At 41.9% G+C, this 22,065-nt stretch overlaps 1 protein-coding gene across 2 annotated transcripts in view; it reads right to left on the bottom strand.

Annotated features, from left to right (window-relative positions):
* The window catches only part of RSPO2 (R-spondin 2), a 96,192-nt gene extending 75,578 nt beyond the window's left edge, over nt 1-20,614 (bottom strand). Inside the window, exon 1 of one of the 2 annotated variants that reach the window (XM_048940158.1) lies at nt 19,875-20,614. In XM_048940158.1, coding sequence (XP_048796115.1) covers nt 19,875-19,968 — 94 coding nt within the window. In that variant the 5' untranslated portion in view covers nt 19,969-20,614. The remainder of the gene's footprint in view (nt 1-19,874) is intronic. The other variant, XM_048940157.1, reaches the window with a different exon arrangement.
* Nucleotides 20,615-22,065: the final 1,451 nt, after the last annotated feature.

Below are 22,065 nucleotides of genomic sequence, written 5' to 3'. Positions count from 1 at the left end.
GGACAAGCCATATAAGACTGTTCCCTTTGGTCCACCCTCGGCCTTTGAAGTGTTGCAAGGATATGTAGATGCTGATACACATGGGTTTTAGTTGAACAATCAGTCCAGAGCTCATCACTAGTTTGCATTCAGCTCAGGAGCAGATCCAGTGGAGGTGACCATATGCTGGAACATGTAAGCAGTCAAAACTTAACACATAACTAAATATTACAAAGCTGAGGACAGAGTTAACTGAACATAAGGTTCCCATTTAAATGTTTAATCAATCAGGTGCCATCACCAGTACTAGCACAGCTTTCTCCTTCCCTATTTTATCCTTGCTGAATGGGAATGAGAAAGATCATCTCCATTTGAATCCAAGAAAATAACTTTTGTTTGAAAACCACCACCTCTTATACTTTATCTCCTTTCTGTAGTTATAAAACATTGAATAAGTCATGCAGTAATCATATACCCAAGACTTAACAACGGAACTATCATATACAGCAAATATCCCAGATGAGATATTGTATTCTTGATTTGTTGGATTCTTTGCTGAGCCATCTCCAGCTAATCAATAGGCTAACTATAGAATAGCAAAGTTGCTATATCTGCTCAAACGCCTCTGTTGACAAAAAAAGGATTTCTCATAACAGACACTAGTTTCATATTTGAATTAAAAATCAAAGTGTATGTAATGAGAATTTTCAAGAGATCTCATTACAACCTGAAGCAAAATATTTATGATTTTTCACATAAAAATGTCCTTTCTGTTTTTAAAAGGAGCGCACAGCTATATTGTCTGCCCTCCACAATACTACCTTCCGACTACTCTCCCAGGTCTTGTAATATATTTCAGTAGACTTGGGTTTCTCAATTTGATATTTGGAAAATTCCAATATATCAAATAACATTACAAAAACAGAAAATCTTTCTGCATAACACAGACTGCAATTTTTTTCCTTGCTTTTGCAACCCACACACACATTCAGACCTACGCAAAACGTGCACTGAGTAACATAAAATGTTATTGCAAAAGAGTTTACTGGTCTTTTAACCCATGTGAAAAACAACACAGCAGACAAGACAGACTTGCCCTCTATTCAGTGCCTTGGGACACAAAACGAAGGGTTCACAGCAAAGAACTGAATATCCAGGAATGCTTCAGGAACATCCTCCACTGCGTTAGCAACCCGTTAAAGTCATCACTGTCTTAACACACAAATGCATCTCCCTCTACTGACAGTTGTTCAGATGGCAAAGTACTTGCCAAAAAAAAAAAAAAAGACTGGCTTTTGTTCAAAGAAAACAATGGACAAAAAGCAGCCAAGCTCTAAAAAGCAGTTCTACAGTAGCAGTAAAAAGGAATTTAAAGAAATCTAAACAACTTTTTTTTTTTCCTGGGGGATCTTGTCTTTTTTTTTTTATTATTTTTTTTTTTTCTTTTAGAAAACAGGAATGTCTGCTACTGTAACAGATACAGGTACCAATACTGGTAGATATTAAGTTTCTGACTATTTGTTTTAACACAGCTGACAGCGATTAGACAGTTTACATATGACTGCTAGGAGCCCAGTGCACGTTATTCAGGCCATTGGGTTCTGCAGCCTAAACACAATTCTTGATTTAATAGATAAATGAATTTTGTGAAACCACTTCAAATACAGGAATGTTTTCTGAATCTGTGTGCTGGCTGCTAGTGTATTTCCATGAAGTCTCATTCCAAAGAGACACAACACATTCTGGCCAAACCCAATAAAAGCTACACCCCCAAATCCCTTATCAATCAATTAGATGCTGTTTTCTGCAACTGCTTGTAAGTATCACACTGATGTCTCATTTAGCAATTATTTGCCCTTTTATTTAGCTATATTTCTAATTAAAGTTGAGTGGTATTCATGAAAATGTTCAGTTTTGTTTCCCTTCCCTATTTTTCTATCTAGCCTCCTCCCACTGGGAAACACCTCCTTATTTTCTTCCATCAAATCCACTGCATCCTTTGATTGTTTTCCCAAATAACCATATCTGTGCTGTGGAAGCATAGTGGTTTCATTCCTAATAGGGAAGATCTAAGACTTTGGAAAGGGACAACAGTAAGGCAACGGATTCTTTTTACACTCCATCTCAACCAGTACTGACAGCTCCTGCTCAGCAACCAGCGTCACGGAAATCATATTCTAACAAACACTGTTTCAGAGTACCTGAAAATTCTGCTATCCTACCATGTAAGGACAGGAAAAGAGGTAATATGGCAGCACACTAATGCAATATCAGAATTTTGCAGCATTATAATTAAGTGCTCCCAAAAGTATGTCTCCAAATTCATTTTTAAAGGAACTGTCCTTTTACATACACAAATGAATTAAAAGTTCATCTACTCTGGAAGCCAATACTCACCAAAAAATACAGCTTTCAGTAAGCAATATCAAACTTGGAAGTATATTGTGGATCCATTTCTGTAATTACATTTTGAAACATCACATATGAATTTAATTTGATCAATATTTTGCTGTTAACCAATTTGAAGCAGTAACCTACCACCTTGATAAGCACCAGTACCAATCTAAGAGGCAAACTTTGTATAATATGATAACTGTATTCAAAGGTCTTCAATCTTCTTCTCCACACGCATGCTTCTCATAGATGAGGTTAAGATATAGACTGCAGTATACTTTCCAGTCTGGAGCCCAACCATTGACTTCACATCAATTGATATTCATCATTCTTAGATACAATTACACAACTAAGTACCTATCTTTAAGAAACCAGCAACTCAGGTTAATCCAGTTCTCAACTTTAAAAGACCGTATCTCTTGAAGCACATCTGTGTAACCATTTACTTGTAGAGGTTGTTTCAGTCCATTTTCCCACTGAATAGTACCAATGAATTCACTCAACACAATGCTACTGGGACCACTGTGATTATGACCTCTTGGACTTATACAGTAGATGCTACAGTATTAAAAGGAGTTTATTATTTCCTACTTCTGAACAATCCAAAGAACTCTCAGATTAAACTTGTTATCCTTCCCAAAGTCCCAGGTTAAAAGTTTGCAGTAGAAAAAAAATAGTCTGGATTTACTGCTCCATACATTGACTAGATTTTTATTTATGATTATACAACATCACTGTCAAACACAACCATTCTCATTATTGAGTCTTTTTCTCTTGTAAGACTTACTTTAAGTTGCCTTGATTTTGGATTCAATGGAGGCAATAGAATCACTGGTCCTGTCTACTTAAGTAATGTCCAGCAAGATATGATAGGCATCAAGATGTAACGTGAAATAATTGAGATTTCTTAAGCCTTTTGCTCCTAGCCCCAAAATAAACTAATAGCAGATGAGTCTAGTCAACAATTTGCTATTTTCTTAGTACACTCTGACTACCATGTTCTAGAATGAGCTCTATATATCTGTTTTGTGTTAAAGTGCATAATGAAGAACATGTTTACATCCTGTGTTTTTCCAATCCTATGCACTATATTACAGGATTAATGGGACTACAGTTCATGTCAGGAGCCAAATTGTTCTAATAAAATATGAAGTAGTTATCTACTGAGAGGCTGGACAGGGCACAGTTTATTTATTGCCAAACTGGAAACAATGCTAGCAAAAGAGTTTTTCTAAGTTGCATTCATGCCCATAATATTTCACATGCTAAAACTACACTGAGTAAATAAAAATTCAGAAACCTGAAGGAAGTCCTATTCTTTTATTTCTATTTATTTTATTAGGAACAACCCTGCCTCTTCTGGAAGAAGCTTGTTTTGAAGTGATTGTCCCCCTCTCACCCAGCTCCTGTGAGGCCCCATCTGCAGTACCATGCCCAGGTCTGGGGCCCCCAGTACAGGAAGGACTGGAGCTCTTGGAGTGGGTCCAGAGGAGGGCCACTAAGGTAATCACAGGGCTGGAGCACTTCTCCTATGAGGAAAGGCTGAGGGAACTGGCTTTGTTTAGCTTGGAGAAGAGAAGACTCCAGGGAGACCAAATTGTGGCCTTCCAATACCTGAAATGAGCATATAAACAGGATTGGGAATGACTGTTAACGAGGGTGGATAGTGATAGGACAAGGAGGAATGGTTTTAAACTGAGACAGGGGAGGTTTAGGTTAAACATTAGGAGGAAGTTTTTCCACACAGAAGATGGCGATGCACTGCAACAGGTTGCCCAAGGAGGTTGTGGATGCCCCATCCCTGGAGGCATTCAAGGCCAGGCTGGATGTGGCTCTGGGCAGCCTGGTCTACTGGTTGGCGACCCTGCACACAGCAGGGGGTTGAAACTAGGTGATCATTGTGGTCCTTTTCAACCCAGGCCATTCTGTGATTCTACGATTCTAGTTCACCTCAGCTACTTCTAAGATATCTAAGGCCTCATCACAGTCTACAGAAGATACAGAAAGTATTGTGCAAACAAGCAAAGCAATGCGGCCCATGAAAGTGTGTTCCCAGCCAGGGCTCTTCACAAAACACTTTTGAACTAATGGTGATATTCCCATTCCGCTCAGGTCAACGGAGGATGTGTCATTAATTTAATAGTGCTGTTATTTAACCTGGCAGCAGCTCAGCACCACACAGCTGTTCTCTCACCCCCAATGATGAAGGAGATAGGAAGAGGGAGAGAACTGGAAACAAAATAGAACTTGTGGGTTGAAATAAAAGCTATTTACTAAGACAGAAAAAAAAAAGGGAAAGAAATAGGTGACAATAACATAACAATAACATAATAAATATATATATATATATAACATATATATATACACACGCACACATCCACAATACAATTACTCACCACCTGCTGACCAACACCCAGCCAATTCCTGATCAGAGATCGGCCCTTGTCTGGCTCCCCACAGCATTGTGGCTTTTCACATGATGTCACATAATATGGATAAATAAATACTAAAAGTTATGTCAAAGCTGCATGTAACTGAGAAGAAGAGTAGCAAAGTAATCCATTTTAATAGGAAGAAAGTAAGAAAAAAAAAAGCCAGTGCTGCTAAACATTGTGGAGAAACACTAAACTTGAAAGATATAACTCTAAAAATAAGCAGATGTTACCATACATGTATGTATCCAAGTTTTAGTAAGATACAGAAAAAGATATCTCAAACTCTCACTGTTTGCATACTACACAAATACATGGTTCACTGCAGTACCTCACTTTAATTCAATCCCCACTGCACTGTACTTTACATCCTGCTTGCACTAATTCAGCACATTCAAAACATCCACCAAATCTTCTGTCATCCTCCCTATTGTCAACTGAAGGCATCAGAGTTTGAGACATCAAACAAAAATGATGGACCAGACTTTGAGATCTTGAATTAGAACAGATGGAGCTCATTTGCTGTTCAGATACATACAGTTTTATCTCCTCATCTAGTAGGAATTACATTAAGAAAAAAAACAGCTTCTGTTTTTCATATCCACTTATATCACAGCAGCCAAGAAAGATCACCACTTTATGGCTATAGAATTTCCTCAATTAAAAAAAAAAAAGTGTGTTTGATTTACCTGTGCACCCTGCATGTTCAGCATTCTGGACATTTCAGGCAGAAATTAAGATTACTGTTTGGCAAAAAGCTATTGAATTTTTTTTATAGTTCTGTGGGAATGTGAATAAAGTCTTAAAAGCAGACAAGTCATGTGTTCATAAAAAGCTAGAAGCTAGTTGGCTCACATTCCATAGATGATGTTTGTATTGTGAATAATAAGGGACTTTAGAATTAAAGGGAAGACAGTGGCAGCACTGAGGAGGTAACGACAAATATGCATTATAAATATACATTTTTCATTCTTAATGTAAGAAATTTACATTATGTTATTTTGAAAATGCCTTAAGTGTTAAAGTTATGCTTCCATTTTCAGGTAAGTTACCATAAAATAAAAAAAATTAAAAATAATAATTAAAAAAAAAAAAAAAACAAGCAAACAAACCAGGAAGGTGTTCTCTAAAAGCAGACCTCTTTGAAACAACTTAAAAGCTGCAGTCTGAGGTGCCCCAAGTCTCCTGCCATTTCCAAAGTCTTTATCTTTCTTAGGTATGAAATAAGATATACTTGGGCTCTACGCATATATAAATCTTTCACACTGCAATTAATCAGTCTACTGCAAATAACTACTTGCATATGAAGAGCTCCATCCTTTGTGTCTGAAAATTAGTAAAATATGTCAGGAAAAAAAAAAAAAAAAAAAAGCATTTAAAGTCTCTCGGACACATCTTGCCATGAAAAAAATCTGCGGAGAACATAGACTTCACATCAGCCAGAACAAAACATTTCTAAATCTCTTAGACCACTGGCATGGATGTAATGTTCTACATGCAGATGTTTGCTCCGTCAGTGAACCTGAGGAGGCAGGAAACTCATTTATGTGCTTATCATCCCTTGTAAGAACTGTATACATGCCTGGAGATTAACACTCTAGGACCCCTCAGCCACACAAATCACTGATACAATTTAAAACGCAGTGTGATAAAACACTGTCCTACACACCAGAGAAACAGAGGCACTTGCAATTCCTGTTTAAGCCATGAATCTTCAACACTTACTTTAAAAACGAGGGGGGAAAAAAGGCAAAAGGGGGAGGAGAGGAAGGGGGAAAAGGAAAAAAAAACTCTTTGCATACATGAGAAAATGCATTATGGGGGTGGTGGGATAGAAGAATCTGACGTTTAAAACATACTTACCAGCTCTGTTGGTAAGAGAAACAGGCACCTTGGATTCAAATTTCATGCTCCCACCACTAAACCACAATCCCTGCAGAGCATTTAAGTAAAGCTATAAAATGGAACATCAAACAGCAAATGCAAAGCTCTAGGACGTATTTGAACGCTATTAAACATTCAGCTAATCAGGCTTCTCCTTGGCTAAAATACGTAAACAAAACAGAAATTACTCCATACAGTAGAATATCATGGGGATCTTTTATATGTTTACTTCATGGAGAAAGCAGATATAGAGTTTCTGTTACAAACTAAGCATGAATGACAAAAATCAAGAAATGAATTACCGCAGTAAGAAGCACTGATGAAAAAACAAGTCAGCAATGTTTGTGGCTAAACAAAACGGATAGTGCTTGCCAAAGTTTCAGAAGTTAGCAGTGAGACATAAATGAGAGAGAAGGATAATACTAACTAGTTCTGACATTAAATCATTCCCATACAAGCCTCTGGAGAGACATGCCATATTCTTCCATAGTGCTGCTTTTCACTGCATGCCTTTTTTCATTACTTTTCTGCTAGGCTTAACTGTGACTTACGATGTGCTTCAGGAAAATCAAGCCCGGAAAGGTGCACACTAAGCTGAACCTCACAGAAATCCAGAACCAAATACCATTAGCATGGATCTTGCTATTCTGTGAAAAGAGAAATTGGAACAAAAATTTCACATGGAAATTGATGCACAGAGCAAAAGCGTTACTCCCTGCAGCAGCAGTCAATAGTGCTTCAAAGAAAGGTGTAAAGAACCTCTTGCTGGTAAATGCAAATTCCTCTCCACACTGGTACTCCCAACCTGTCATTCCCAAACCCAAACCAAGAAGCATAAGGTAAAATTCCTCTGAACATCTATGATGCTAGCAAGCATAAATCATGTTGACTTCCATATGAAAGGATTTCCCACTTAACCCTGCTGCAATTCTCAGACCTCCATGACTGACTATAATGGTCCATAGGGGTGAACATCCACCTAGGGACATGACACAGGAGTAATTGTTTTGTCTACTTCCAGCTCTAGCTCACCTCATTGCTACTTGTTCCTTCAGAGGCACTAGGTATCTAAGAATAAGTAGTTTTCAAAGAGACCATCACAGCAGGCATGCTGTTAAGAGTATGGGGCTGCTGGGTTCGTTAACCCTTCACTATGAAATAAAAAAAGAAAAAAATAAAAAAATCACAACAGAAAATGCCATTGCTATCAGCTCCTCCATAGTCTTCTCCTGGATTTTGAGGTGTCAGTACATATTTTTGAGGCTTTCTGCATCTAAGGATGTGAATAGGATATGCAGCTGCCTATCAGTTACAGTGCATACAATGAGCTGCCAATGAGGAAAATAGCAACATTTTTCTCAGCTACATTCTCTCAAGACTTTGGTAATTAGAAAAAGCCAGCTGCAGCTAATAAGAAAGAATGTTAAACTGGGATTTTTTTTTTTTATTTACTAAAGAAGAAAAAAAGCTCCATTGCTACTGAGACACAGAAGCCAAGTAAATCACTGGGTTCTTTCACTACGACTGCTGGTAGAAAGCCCTGCATGGAAAAACTACTGCAGCTCATCTGGTAGGAACACAAGCCCTAAATGGAGGTCTTCATTCAGGTCAAGCTTTGGCGAATTCTAATCCTTCTCAGGTGACATTACTTGTATTCCACCACATCCCAGTTGATCTCTTCAAATATTTTCCTTCCTCTCCTCCTTAAGCCTTTCAGAGTGTGTTTAAGTAGCACAGACTAATGTTATTTTACCCAATGAGCCTCATATTACACCCGGCTCAATATGCAGTAGTTTCACTTAACGGCTGCTTGGAAAGCTATTAAGAGAAAACAATATGAACCAAGTCAGTCTTCAGATTCAGGTTTAATAGAGTCACATTTCAACCCTCTTCCAAAAGCTGAAAAACCCTACATGTATTTATGCCACTGCTAAAGTTACAAAAACTAGAACTTGGAAGCAGCAGGACTTTTTCCAGGAGTCTGATGGAAAGAACAAAAAGGAATGAAAAAGTTTTGAGTTTTCAGATACAGCATTAGAAAAAGCATACTACAGTTCTTATTTAAGATAAATGCCTGACATTTGGCCCTCCTGTATAATCTGACAATACTACTGCATGACAGTGCAATGTTTACCAGAACAAGCACCATTTTGGTCGTATGCACTCTACCAGATCAGTTTGGCATCATCCACTGATAAAATGAGGGAGACCAAAGTTAGTTCCAGTATTTCAATCACCTCATTCACAAGCCAGCCTCTGGTATTTGGAAACTGTTAACTTCAGAAAGAAAAACGTTGAGGAGCAAAGAACTCCTATGATGTAAAATTGGTATGATAGAGAACCCAATTTTGTGTTGCCTGATAACTTGAAACGGCCCAAATCACCCAGATAAATTCATGTATTCATTTTGTTTGATTTTGCCTCCAACATTTCATTTCCCCTTTGCAACAATATTAGTTGGCTTTCTTTGATTGTTTTTTTTGTTTTGTTTTGTTTTTTTTACATAGGGCCAAGAAGGGAAGTTGGGATGGAGCAGGTGATATTTCGTGACTTCTGCAAGCCTGAGAGTCTTGCTGAACTCAGAACTCCTGTATCACCACTCAACACAAGGAAACTCCTCTGCACTGCTCAAAACCTTAACAATGTTAAGTCCAAACCAAGTCCCTCAACACAGCTAAGGTTATTACTGCAGATAATTTAGATCATGTACCTCAGAGATTCCTAAACGGACTGGGTGCTCTATATTTCCTCTCCACAGCTGATGATTACAAAAACCAAGCAGGCACAAGCTAGGTATCTGAGATGTTACCAAATTGCCTTTCCCAGAATTCCAGAATAGCTGAGGCTGGCAGGGCTCCCTGTTCCCCTCTGGCCCCTGCTGAGCAGGGGACCCAGGCCCATGGCCAGGCAGCTTCTGAACATCCCCAAGGAAGAGACCTACAGCCTCTGAAGGAAATCCTGTGCCCCAGTTCACACCCACTGCCTCCTGTCCTGGCACTGGCACCACTGAAAGAAGCCTGGGTCTGTTTTCCTGGCACCCTCTCAAGATATGCTGATAAGATCCCCAACCCTCCTCTTCTCCATGTTTCCTAAAATTCAAGTCTTCCTCTGGGGAGCCACCAGTGAGTCCAGTAATACCTGAGATAGAATAAAACAGTTATGATGAGCACTTAAAATTCTGCGGTTTCAAAAAACATGGCCACTGGCATCTCAGCATCAGTGAAGTCACTGCAGTCCTGCAGACCTCACTACTGCTGTGAGAAACACAGCTGGAATCCAAAGCACTTGTTTAGAAGCACCTTTTCAATTGCATGTTTTAATTATTAATTCCCTCATTGCCATAACGTCATTTTTTCCCCCACACCAATATGCTGCTTCACATTTACATAAAGCAGGAAATTATTTTCTCTTACCACTGGCTTTGATGTATACATGTGTTAACAAAAGTTTTATGCATGGGAAATCTGCAAATGGCAGCATGCCTCCTCAGGTCAGCTTTCCTCACAAGAGAGGGCTCCAAACAGGGGAGATCAGACTGACGATTTAGAAGAGAAGACCAAACACAGAAGTGAAACCACCCCCTGCAAATGCTCCTGATGAAGATATTAAAATATGCAATTCCATGAGGCTAGGTAAATAAACAAACACCCTACAGAACATCGTTTGGTTTCCCACCCCTAGCAAAGGTGAAGCATCTCAAGTCAGAGGCCATACATAAGCATTTTGCAATGATGGGCAATAGCTTGGAACAAACTAAAACAGGGGGCTGCTGCCTTGTTGTGTTCTAAACACAACCTAAGGCCCGATGGCTGCATTACAGCCTCCTGCTGAGTTACAGCTCCTCTTGATAAGTCAAAACTGAGCCCATGTCCATTATGTTATTAGCATGTACTGTGTAAAACTGGATATAAAGCAGGTCTGAACAAGCTGCAATGAAAGGCCAAAGATCATTCCTGCTAGTGGAGGGGAATCCAGGCCAGGCTTTGCTCTGGTGACTTTGATTCAGTTTCTTCCTTGGTTGTCAGCTAAGCAACGTCAGTATGTCAGTGCTACCAGACCCCACCTCAGCTGGGATCCTTAAATGCTAACTCACTGCAGGTAACATAAAAAATTATTAACCTTTAGATACCATTAACAGAGGCTTAGCTACAGGCTTGCCTGTACATTGAACACGAAGGTTAGCAAGTTTATAAGAAAAACACAGCAATCAAAAAATCTGCAGCAGTTGGAAAAAGAATTGAGCAAGTCAGTGATATCTACCTTTGCCAAGCATAGTCACTGCTTCTGTGGTTTCCAACCTGCCTGGCAAACGCCAGCATGGACACACCGGCTGATATCTGGGCTGCAATACATGTGCAGATGATGTGTGCGTGCACTACAGCCGTCTCTGATGTGGCTGGTCTGAGGTTGGGTGGATGGTGCTTTTTTTTTTTTTTTTTTTTTAATTTCAAAGGTGGCAACCATACGGCTGCAGAGACCATACATCAGTGCATGTATTTGTCTGTAACATATTTCAGCCAGCATTTCAACTCTGGGGAAAAAAAAAAAGAACTTGCCCGCATCAGGAAGTTTATACTTTATTACACCACTGCAATTCTCTCACACAAAAGCTGTTTTCCCTTTGTGGAATAAATGTGTACAAGTTTTACCCAGTGCATAAGCACAGATTCACTGCTGGATCCAGTCTGCTTGGGAAATAGGGTTCATGCAACCTCTCAGTGCCAATACCCAACTGCTGATATCCCAAACATCATTCATCTTTTAGAGCCCTCCCTCTGCCTTGTTACATCCGTATTTGTGTCTTTTTCATCAAGATGAAGACAATCTTGATGATTCACAAAAAAAAAAAAAATAAATCCCAAAATGCCCCTGAAAAAAAGAACAGACAAGTTTCTACAAGGTGAATTTGAGACTCATAATGTCTAAACCATAGGCTCTGTATTATTTTTGTATTTACATTTTAAAAATCCTAGAGAGCAAAAAGTTATTATTTACTAACTGTAAATCTTACTAGAAAGACTTCCACAACATTTTGAATCTATGCAAACCACACATATTTGCTGGTACCCTCTTCAAACAGTGGTCATAATGCAATTATGAGTGTTTGTTCTGAAAAGTAATTACAGAATTGCATGCCTGTTCTAAATACTGGTTGTAATTAATTACACTTTCCTCGCTAAAGCCACTCAAATGCCATCCCATAAAAACAAACAAAAAGAAGTCAGAGTAAATAGCACAAATTCCATTCATTTATAAAAGGACAAAATCTCACAGATACATAGAGCGCTTGGCTCTACTGTAATACATAACTGATTAATTACTGGAGGCCATGATTAATTAATTACTGAATGCCAAACTACATGTTACAGAAGGATATAACACAAGCTTCTCCTATCATGGGGAAACAAATAATGAACTTTGTTTTTTTTAAACACTGTTCACCACATCTTAACTGATGGGATCTTAAAAGCCTCCCATTCCTTTACCATCACATAATCAAGGTACTTAAGATAACTTAAAAAAAAAAAAAAAAAAAAAAAGAAAAACAGAAAAAAAAAGAAAACAACTAGAAAAAGACCTGTTTGCCTCACATTAACATTTTATTCCCTTGTGTTCTTTCACACCTTACAGTTTTTACACTCCAGAGGAAAGACCAAGAAACGCAATCACCAACACCTTTTCATGCAATCATCCAAAAAGAAACTTGAAATGGCAAAAAACAAACAACTGTACTACAATGAAGTGAGGTTAATGCAAAGCTACATAAATTAATTTCAGTCTTGCATTCAAGAGTACTTCAGTACTGACATCAGGACAAGGTGCACACATTCACAAAATGCACCTGCTCCTGGGAACACTGTTTGATGATACAAAGCTCAGAGATGTGCTTGGTTCTGAACCAAAGTGCTGAAATGGGCCAAATTTAAGCACACAATGTCTCAAACCCTTATGGTCTCACAGGATGAGGAAATCTGCAGAAAGAAGCACTTGTGATGACCTACAGTGGTTGCTTCTACTCCACAGACAGAACACTGACCTTCACATCAACTAAGCTTTTGGCATACAGTATCTACAAACACCAGTTTGCTGTAATCCCCCCTTCCCTATCTCCATATGGAAACTATATTGGAAAGGTACCATTAATCCATGTGCCTGTCAATCAGACTCTCATTCTTGCCTCTTCTGTGCTTGACACACTGCTGCACTAGAGTGCCTTTTTGGGAGCCAATATCTCAAACTGTTTCAACTTCATTTGTCCTCAAAGTTTTACAAAAGTACTAGTAAAAATGAGCAGAACTGTTCACCTCATGGTAAACCAAGTGACAGCTGGATCAGATATAGAGAAACATAGCTCCATCACTTGATTCTCAATTCAGGCAAGTTGACTGTTGCTCGCAGGTATATGAAGTTCAAGAGATACAAAAATAAACCCTAGTCAACAAATGGCTTTAATGCATGGAGTTGGCTGAACAAAGCCATTGTGTAGACAAAAGCAGATGCAAACTCAAACTCTACACCTGCCCAATGGCCCTCAGGAGCAGGATTCACCTGATACTTTGCTTAGTGAAATGGATTAATCAGGATCCAGGTAGCAAAGAGTTGTTGCAAATCCTTTCCACTCTCTAAAACAAAATTCTTAGGAGATTTAACAGGCTATAAAGCCAACAACACTACTCAAAAAGCAGTAGATTTTGCATGCATAACACGACCTTGCAGCACCCAAATAATACTTCCCAAGATATTGCATCTACTAAACAAGCACTGCACAGACAGTGATTATACACATTATGGCAGTACCTACTTTTAGTATTTAAAGCAGCCTCTGATGAAAGGATCAAGCTGTTACATTTTTGCATTATCAATGGCAAACATGTATGAAGTCACGCTTTTCACTAAAAAGGATTAGCAAACACTTGGAGTCTAGACAAATACCAGAAGGTTCTCAAACTGTGCCCAAACAAATCTTTGCGGTGAAAAGAAAAAGAATGCTTGAGGGGGGGGAAAAAAAAAGTGATTAAATTTAGTATCATACAAGGGCTGCTCCAAAAGTAACGCCTTCTATTTTATTATGTTGGCCCACAACATCAGAGACAGATGTTGGTGGTACGGCAGCAGAGGCTGAATCTTCCTAACAGTATTCTGTTACATGCTGTTGTCGTGTGAAGGATGGCAGCAGAGTGGCAGTCTGACAAAATGGCATCTGACATGGAAGTGCCTATGTAGCAAAGGGGTAGAACTGAATTCCTCCATGCAGAAAAAATGACACCCACTGGCATTCGCTGGTACTTGCCAAATGTTTACCAAGACCAAACAGTGGATGTAAATACAGTGAGGCAGTGGATGGTGCGTTTCAACAGTGGCAACAGCAATATGAAAGACAAGCCATATTCCAGATGGCCATACACAGCTGTCACACCATAAAATGAAGAGAGTCTAGATCAGTTCATCTGCTAATGATGGTGACTATGTTGAAAAACAGTGCTTTGTAGATGAGAATTTGCTCTATCAAATACCACTATTGTGCTCTTCGCAACTGTTGTGGTTTCCATGAAAATGAAAAGGAGGTACTACTTTCAGAGCGACACACATTAAAAATGTCTAAAACTAAACAAGCCTCTCATTTATCAAGCCTCTCTAATAAAAAAGAAAGCACAGCTTTCCAGGGACTGCATCTGTAACTTGAAAAGAGCTACACCAACATAATTTGTGAAGAAAACATAAGAAAGCTGGATGTGGGGGTTTCCTTCTCATTTGCCATTGCTTTCAGCTTGTTTCAGAGACCAACAACAAAGATGTACGTATCTTCTTCATATATACTTCATATATACTATACTCAAAGGCAAGTAAGTAATCTTATTTAACATTTATTGAGTTTGTTAATATTTCTGGAGCCCAGGCAAAGGGATGCATCTACAACAGGATGGATTAACTTGTACCAACAGCTCCATGGACCACATTGACCACAGTTCCACCAATTACAAAAGAAATGTATGATATTCATGTTGAAGATAATTTGTGCAATCAAGTAAATTCCATTTCTACAATTTATATCAAGGATGCATTTTGGAAAGGGGTATTACGACTCAGCTGTAAGTTTTTGAGTTTGATGTACATTCCACTGGGAAAAAGTTTGCAACATGTGATGATCTGCAGGTTTGACTTGACAGTACTCTCTGATCTATCAAAAAATAAAAATAAAATCAAATAAAAAAAATCAATAGCTAAGGTTTTTGTTTGGTTGGTTTTTTTTTTATTATTATTAAAAATAGCTACATAAGAAATGAAAAGCAGACCTCCGCGGCATAGTCAGGCTCTTAGAAGTAGAAAGAGAAATAATAATAATATAACAATATAATAATAATAAAAAAAGGAAGACCATTGTTTTTCTTTCTATGCCTTGAATTTTGACAGAGAACACCTTCCACGTGTGTTTTAAATAATGTCAAAATTTTTACTGATTATGACTTATGTCAAGTATATTAGCATGGTATTATTTTATCATAGGAATTGCATGTCCTTGTATACTGCAGATGATAGACTTCATTGTGAATTAGCATTCTTATTTCTATCATGTTAGTTTCCCTTATCAGTAAGCACCCTCACTTTTAGGTATTTGCCATGCATTTTGACCTGCTCTAGCAACAGATTTCAGCTAAGCCTTGGAAGACATGTTCCCAGACATTGGAAAGTATTCAAATAAGTCAAAAAGCAGACAAATATACCCTTCATCACACTGAAACTATTCTGCAAATCTTCCTACAGGTTTTAATACAGAAGAGTAAAAGGACAGAGATGCCATGCCTGGCCAGATACTTATCTAGGTTAGTATACTCATCCCAAGTGACCACTAATGGTAGATAATGGATGCAAACAGGAATGGAAAGCATGTGTACATACAGCATGTGCTGGGACATGCTCTCCATTTTCATCTTCCACCACAAAGACACCTCAGGGTGTCAGATGCATGTGACCTGCTCTATGGGAATCCTCCCACTGTTGCTCCAGAAGGTCATGTACATCCCCACCAAACTTGCCAGGTCCAAAAGGGTGGCTAAAATATCACAAGCAATAATAGAAACCTACATCGGGCAACTGAATCAAGCTCCTGGACTTCAGAGCCCATTTTCAAACTGAACCACTTTTTGCATTTTGAGCATCCCTTCACAAACCTTCACAATCCACTTGAGCACCGATTATCCTCAGCAACGCTGTGCCTTTAGCTAGCTCATTATTCCTTCATTCATACAAGTTTTGGTTTCTGCTGACATTTTAGTGAGAAGCTTCCTTAGACTTACCAGACAATAGGGTATGAGTAGCCAATTTCATTTATTTATTTATTAAGTTTGACTTTTCAGCAGATTCATTGTTAGGATATTGTTGCTGGTGTAATAGGATCTGTATACACAGAGTGTTTTGTAACTAACTACTCCAAGTAGTAAAGGGTTGAGGAACAGAAGCGGCCCTCCAGAGCTTTACTACTGATCACAAGTACCTGGGGAATAACTCCAGCAAGTGTTAACATGTCTTTTACAAATTGTTACAAGCACTTACATAACACCTGAGGAAAACACAGAGTTCAAAGTACAGCTTCCTGGAAGGATTTTAAGCTTTAACCCACCAGCAAGAAGTTCACAGTCCTCCAAATGCAACACATGTTTCAAGTTCAAAGAGAAGAAAGAACAGACAAAAAGCCCGGATACTGACCCACAACCAAAAGGTGTTCCCTGCTCCTGTCCGTATGCTGCTGTTGTTAAGGCAGTTACTGCTCTTTGGAGTTGGTACAGCTCTTGCAAAGCAGATGTGGTATATGCCTGAATCAATGCATTTTTCCTTAATTCCTTTTCCCTAATAATTGAGTGCTCAATCTTTCCTATAGCCTGACCACACATACAAATGAGAAAGGCTCTGATATTATCCCCTTCTTAGGTAATCACGTAATTAATAAAGCTAATTCCCAAAGCCCTATATCTCAATAAGTTTTCCTCTAGCTGTAAATCCATGTAAATTAATAACTGATGTGCGGTCAAGATCTCCATCTTGCATAAGGTGATACAAATTTAAGCAGCTTCAGTCAGACTGTGGTGACTACATTCCTCCATATATGCATACACAAACACCCCACACAGAGCTCTACTGAGCCACTTGGACACAGGGAACTTTCCGTTCCCAGACCCTCCTCCTATTTCCACCTGCAGATATTTTGCCATCTCTACTGTTGCTCACCATCCATGCATTTGCAGTGACACAGCCTTTATCCAATACAGAATGAGAACATTTGGCAGATGAGTACATATAGTAGCCTTTATCACTCTGCTTGAATATGAAATCTCATAAACTGAATAGAAAGACAAGTTTTCTACGCTGCTTTTTCTGGAGTTCTGGATGTAGATAAACTCCAGTTTCCTCATGCAAATGTGTCCCATTGCATCTCTTCACCATGCCAGCAGGGTCTCATCAACTCTACTTAGTCTCTCTTACTACAGAAAAGTCTCCCCATCCATGCAATCATTATTATCACATTGACTTCAGCAACTAATTTTTTTTTTTGGCAGTCATTTCCAGAGAAACCAAACTCTTTTCAGTCAGTGCTTTTGCAGAACACTATCACTCCTCCTGGTAAGCATGGCTAACAGTCTTCGTTTCTACATACTACCATTTGGATCTGAAGTTCAGGAAAGTTGTTCTCCTCACTTCTCAGAGAAGGAAAAACTGATTGGTCTCTCACACACACCACCATGTTCAGTGATGTCCTAAGACATGGTGTCACTCACCTTATGCTGAGTGATACAGAGAAAGAAATCCAAGATTGAAATGAACAAGTAGAAGGTATTCAAAAGAAGTTAAAAATCAAATTATACAACTAAAAGAAAAAGGGAAAGGAGGTGTCTTGATATCAGCTAGCTACGAGGTTGGACTACTGACCTTTAAGCTACATCCCCTTCAATACATTTTAGAATAGATTCTGTTAGAAAGGCAAATCATCATATCTACCTTCTTAGGCTCAAGACTTCTAAGGTGAGGAGGTGCTAGAGTGTTTCCAGAGAACTAAGGGCTCTGGTCTGTTTGAACCAGGCAGAGTAACTAAGAGGAGCAGTGGCATTCACAGCATCTGCTGACTGTGATACACATAAAGCACAACTTTTAAAGCAGGGGCATTCAGTAATAGAGCAGAAACCAATGCCAGAAAGGAGCCACATTCTAAGCATTAGTACTTCATTCCACTTCTACTGCAGTGTGACATGATTCCTTGGTATGAGAAAGGGTTGAAAGAAGAAGGGGAATACAGGAGTCTGGAAACGTCCACTAGAATTAACTAAATTCTTGTTTACTGGAGTATCCCACAGTAGTCACACACACACACACACACACACACACACACACACACACACACACAAATATGCGGCCATATACATATATTTAACATTCAGAATACACAATAATTCAGCTACTTTTTAGGAAAAAAAAAAAAAAAAAAAGAAAAAAGAAAAAAAAAAGTCAGCTACACATGATTTTTGCCCTGATTCCAGACTGAATGCAATTGATTTCTACCACACAGGAGACTGAATCGATGCCAAAATTTTCATTTCATTAAGAAAATGATATTATGGAGCATCTGAGATCATGTAACAGACAAAACAGAATGCCAAAGAAACGTTAACTGCCAGTACCCCACAGTGAATGCCTGATTATTTGCAGATGGGATATGGAAAAATTGTGAAATTATTGGAATTTTGAATCCTGTACGAAAGCATTACTTCAGACTGCATGTGTCATGGCAAGTCTATTATAGTATTGAATGCATTCTTAGCTTTTGCTTTCAGTGCTCAAAACTGGCTGCGCTTACTTCTTCAGCCTTATTAACTGGAAAAGGCTGCATTCTTCGAAGCACAAAACAGAACCCTTAGGTGATGGCACAAAACAGTGCCAGTAAGCCAACTGTCAATACCGACCTTATTTATCCAATAACTAAACTAAAAACTAATTTAAATCAATCTCCTTGGAAAAGCCAATTGTTCAGCACGCCCAACAATCGCTCTGAGATCAATCGTCGAACATAAGATCAATTAAAACCAGCTTAGGTTTTGGTCAGAGGACAATTCACGCCACTCGAGCTCCATGCCTATTCATTTCGCGCTCCCACAATGCAGCCCTTAAGCTCTGTTGTAAAGCAGAAATACCGCTATCACCCTCCGCTGTCTCGTCAGCACTCTAAGTAGTTCCACATTTAATTAAAGACACAGTATCCCCTTTGTTAGCACAGATAGGCTGGTCACTTTCAAGGACTGCTATCGTTTTAGCCACACACTGAAGTTAAATTCTGGAAACCATCTGTTGAAGAACCATCAAAACTAAAGTGCTGTACAGTTTTATTTGTGCCTACTCTGAGGCTGCAGGGAAGCACAGCTCTTCTCCTTCTGCAGGTTTCACTGCTATCTGTACCGGCTTTACATTGTAGATGTTCTCTCCCCCCCCTCCATTCAAATAACCCTTCGGTGCAATTTGTCCTGAAATCCCAACGTCTGTCTCAGTACTGGGGCCACCTGATTTACCGTTAGCTTCGGGAATGGGGCGAACGGCTGTGAAAAGAATGGGGAAACGAACGGCAATGCGACTGAGAACACGTGGAGAACAGAAACATTTTACAGTGAAGGTGATTCGTCCTACAGAAAATAAAAAACAAAAGAAAGAAAGAAAAAAAGAGGGAAGCAAAGAGGGAAGCAGACCGCAGGCGGCTGACAGCTGAGCAGAGCTGCAGTAACCGCTGCGGCCACACGGGTGCTGTACAGACACACCGCTCCGCTCTCAACTCCGCAATCCCCGCAGCAGCATCTCAGCCAAACAGACCCGATCCCAGCGCACCGCTTCTCCCCGTTTCTCGAAGGGCACTGCGCGCTTTGAGCACAACATCGTCACACAACGAAGCGAAACCTCTGCAAACCACTGCCCGAGGCTCCGCCGTGCCGAGACCAGATCGCAGGGCGGACGGAGCAGCCCCAGCGTCCAGTCCGAAGAGCGCGCCCCGCGACCCCGCTCGCTACGAACAGCTGCGGAGCCGCGCGGCGGCACCGGGGGGCGGCCGAAGGACTCGGTACTCGCGGTCGGCGGAGCTGCCGGCCCGGGGTCGGCTCACCTGCCTCAGGCAGGGGGCGGGAACGGCGGCCCCCGCGGCTCCTCCTCACTCACCTCTCTTGCCGCGTCTCCAGCGGCCGACTTGGCAGTGGCCGTAATCCATACAGTTCAGGACGATCAAGGCAAAGGAGAAGAGGCGAAACCGCATCCTGGGCCGCTGGGGCGGGCGGGCAGCCTCCTCCGGCGGCGGCGCGCGGGGCGGGCGGAGGGGGCAGCGGCTGCTGCGGGAGCTCACGCGCCTCCCGCTGCCCTGAACGCGCGCTGCGAACTCGCGGCGCCTTCTAGCATCGCCCCTGCGGTGCGCGGAGAGCGGGGGAAAGCGCGGCTCGAGCTCCGCGCGGCTCTCCGGTCCTCCCCTTTCCCCGGCTGGGAAAATCAAAACGAAGAAAAGAAACAAAAAAAAGCTCGGTCCGGGCTGCGGGCGGGAGCGGGGCTTCGGAGCGGAGTCAGCGATAACCCCAACTTTTTTCCCCGGCGCTACCACGAGCGCAGCCTCCGGACCCGCGCGCCCCGGGCCGGGCTGTCAGCTTCGCCAGCCGCTATTTATCCCGGCGCAGGGGCGCACCCCGCCCACACGCGCTCAGGTCGCAGCACGGCGGGGCCGGAGCCGCCTCCCCTACCTTCCGCGGCGCGGCCCCGCGACCAGCCCGCCCCGTCGGCGGGGCCGCAAAGCTACTCGGCTCCGCGGGGCTGCCCCCCGCGCTCGGCCCGAGTCGGGGGGGAGGGAGCTCCCGGCCGCATGCGGGCGACGTCCACGTTCCCCCCGCTCCTCCTTCGCCTCCTCCCGGCGGCCGCGCCGCCCGCTCCCCCCGGCCGCCCGCAGCCGCTCGGCGGGGGCCGCCCCCCGGGGCCGCGGGATGGAGCCGCGCCGCGCTCCCGGCCATGCCGCCGCCGCCGCCCGCCCTAGCGCCGCCCGGCGCCGCGCCCCCGCCTCCGCCCGCCCGGGCCCTAGCGCCGCCCGCCACGCGACCCCCGGGGCTCGGGCTCGGCTCGGCGCGCCGCTGTCTCTCCTGCAAAGACTCCTGGCGTGCCTATAGCGTGCTCGCTTCGCTCCTTCTTTTCTTCCCCCAGCCTTCAGTAATTAAACGTTTCTCTCTTTCAGCCCTGTTTTTAAGACCTTAAGCCACTTGATTTCACCTCTTTTCTTTCAGCTCCTAAAATCGTACCTCTCAAGCTCCCAAAACTCTCCCCTGAGGAGCCACTTGCACTGTTCTGGGAAAATCATTCTTGAAGTCCTCAGATATACATGCACAGAGTGACTTTTAGCCATTCCTCTCCACATCTCCACTTGGCAAACTCCGATTCCTTGGTGAAGCTGGAACCAAGCAGCAATGCCAGGGGAGGATGGAACAGGAGAGCACCCCGGAGCTCTCAGGCACACATAGCTCTGTCCAGGAGGATTTGTCATCTCCTCACTTCATCCACTTCACTGACAGCCGCTGGACCTGGGCAGGCCTCTCCTCCACAGCTTGGCTGATCTACCTTACCACACTGCCCTTACACCTCAGAACTTCTGACTGTATTTATCAGTATAATCATGTCCTAAAGCAGAGAAGCATCAGTACCCTTGGGCAGCAGAGTGAGTTACGAGGAATCTGAGTCACTTGCCTGGAACCAGAAGGCAGGGATAGGACAGAGCCAAAACTCAGTCCTGAGTTTTCCAGTGCTGTAACCCCTGGGCTGCCTTCCTTTGTGCTCACCTGTGGCTCAGCAGCAGTGCTACACTTGTGTAACTGTGAGGATGAATGATGAAGATTTTTACAAGTTATATGATTCGCCTCTGGTCTGCACAGCTACACTCTTTGATGGGTAAAGAACTGGATGATGGCCAGGCCCACAGAGTGGTGGTTGTTGCTGGGCGCCTGTCCTGTTCTACATCTGCACTGATGACCTGGATGAGAGCATTGAGTGCACCCTCAATAAGTTCGCAGATGACACCAAGTTGGGAGGAATGTTAATCTGCCTTGGGGTAGGAAGGGCCCACAGAGGGACCTGGACAGGCCGCATAGCTGGGCTGAGGCCAACTGTATGAGCTTCAACAGGACCAAGTGCCATGTCCTGCACTTTGGCCACAACAACCTCAGGCAACACTACAGGCCTGTGGCAGAGTGGCTGGAAAGTTGTGCACAGGAAAATGATCGGGGAATATTGATCGATGCTAAGAGGAATATGAGCCAGCAGTGTGTCCAGGCAGCTAAGAAGACAAATGACATCCTATCTTGTATTAGAAATTGTCAGCAGGAGC

The sequence above is a fragment of the Lagopus muta genome, chromosome 3 (genome assembly GCF_023343835.1).
Source record: "Lagopus muta isolate bLagMut1 chromosome 3, bLagMut1 primary, whole genome shotgun sequence".
Taxonomy (NCBI): Eukaryota; Metazoa; Chordata; class Aves; order Galliformes; family Phasianidae; genus Lagopus; species Lagopus muta.
This window is presented reverse-complemented; position numbering and strand designations above follow the sequence as displayed.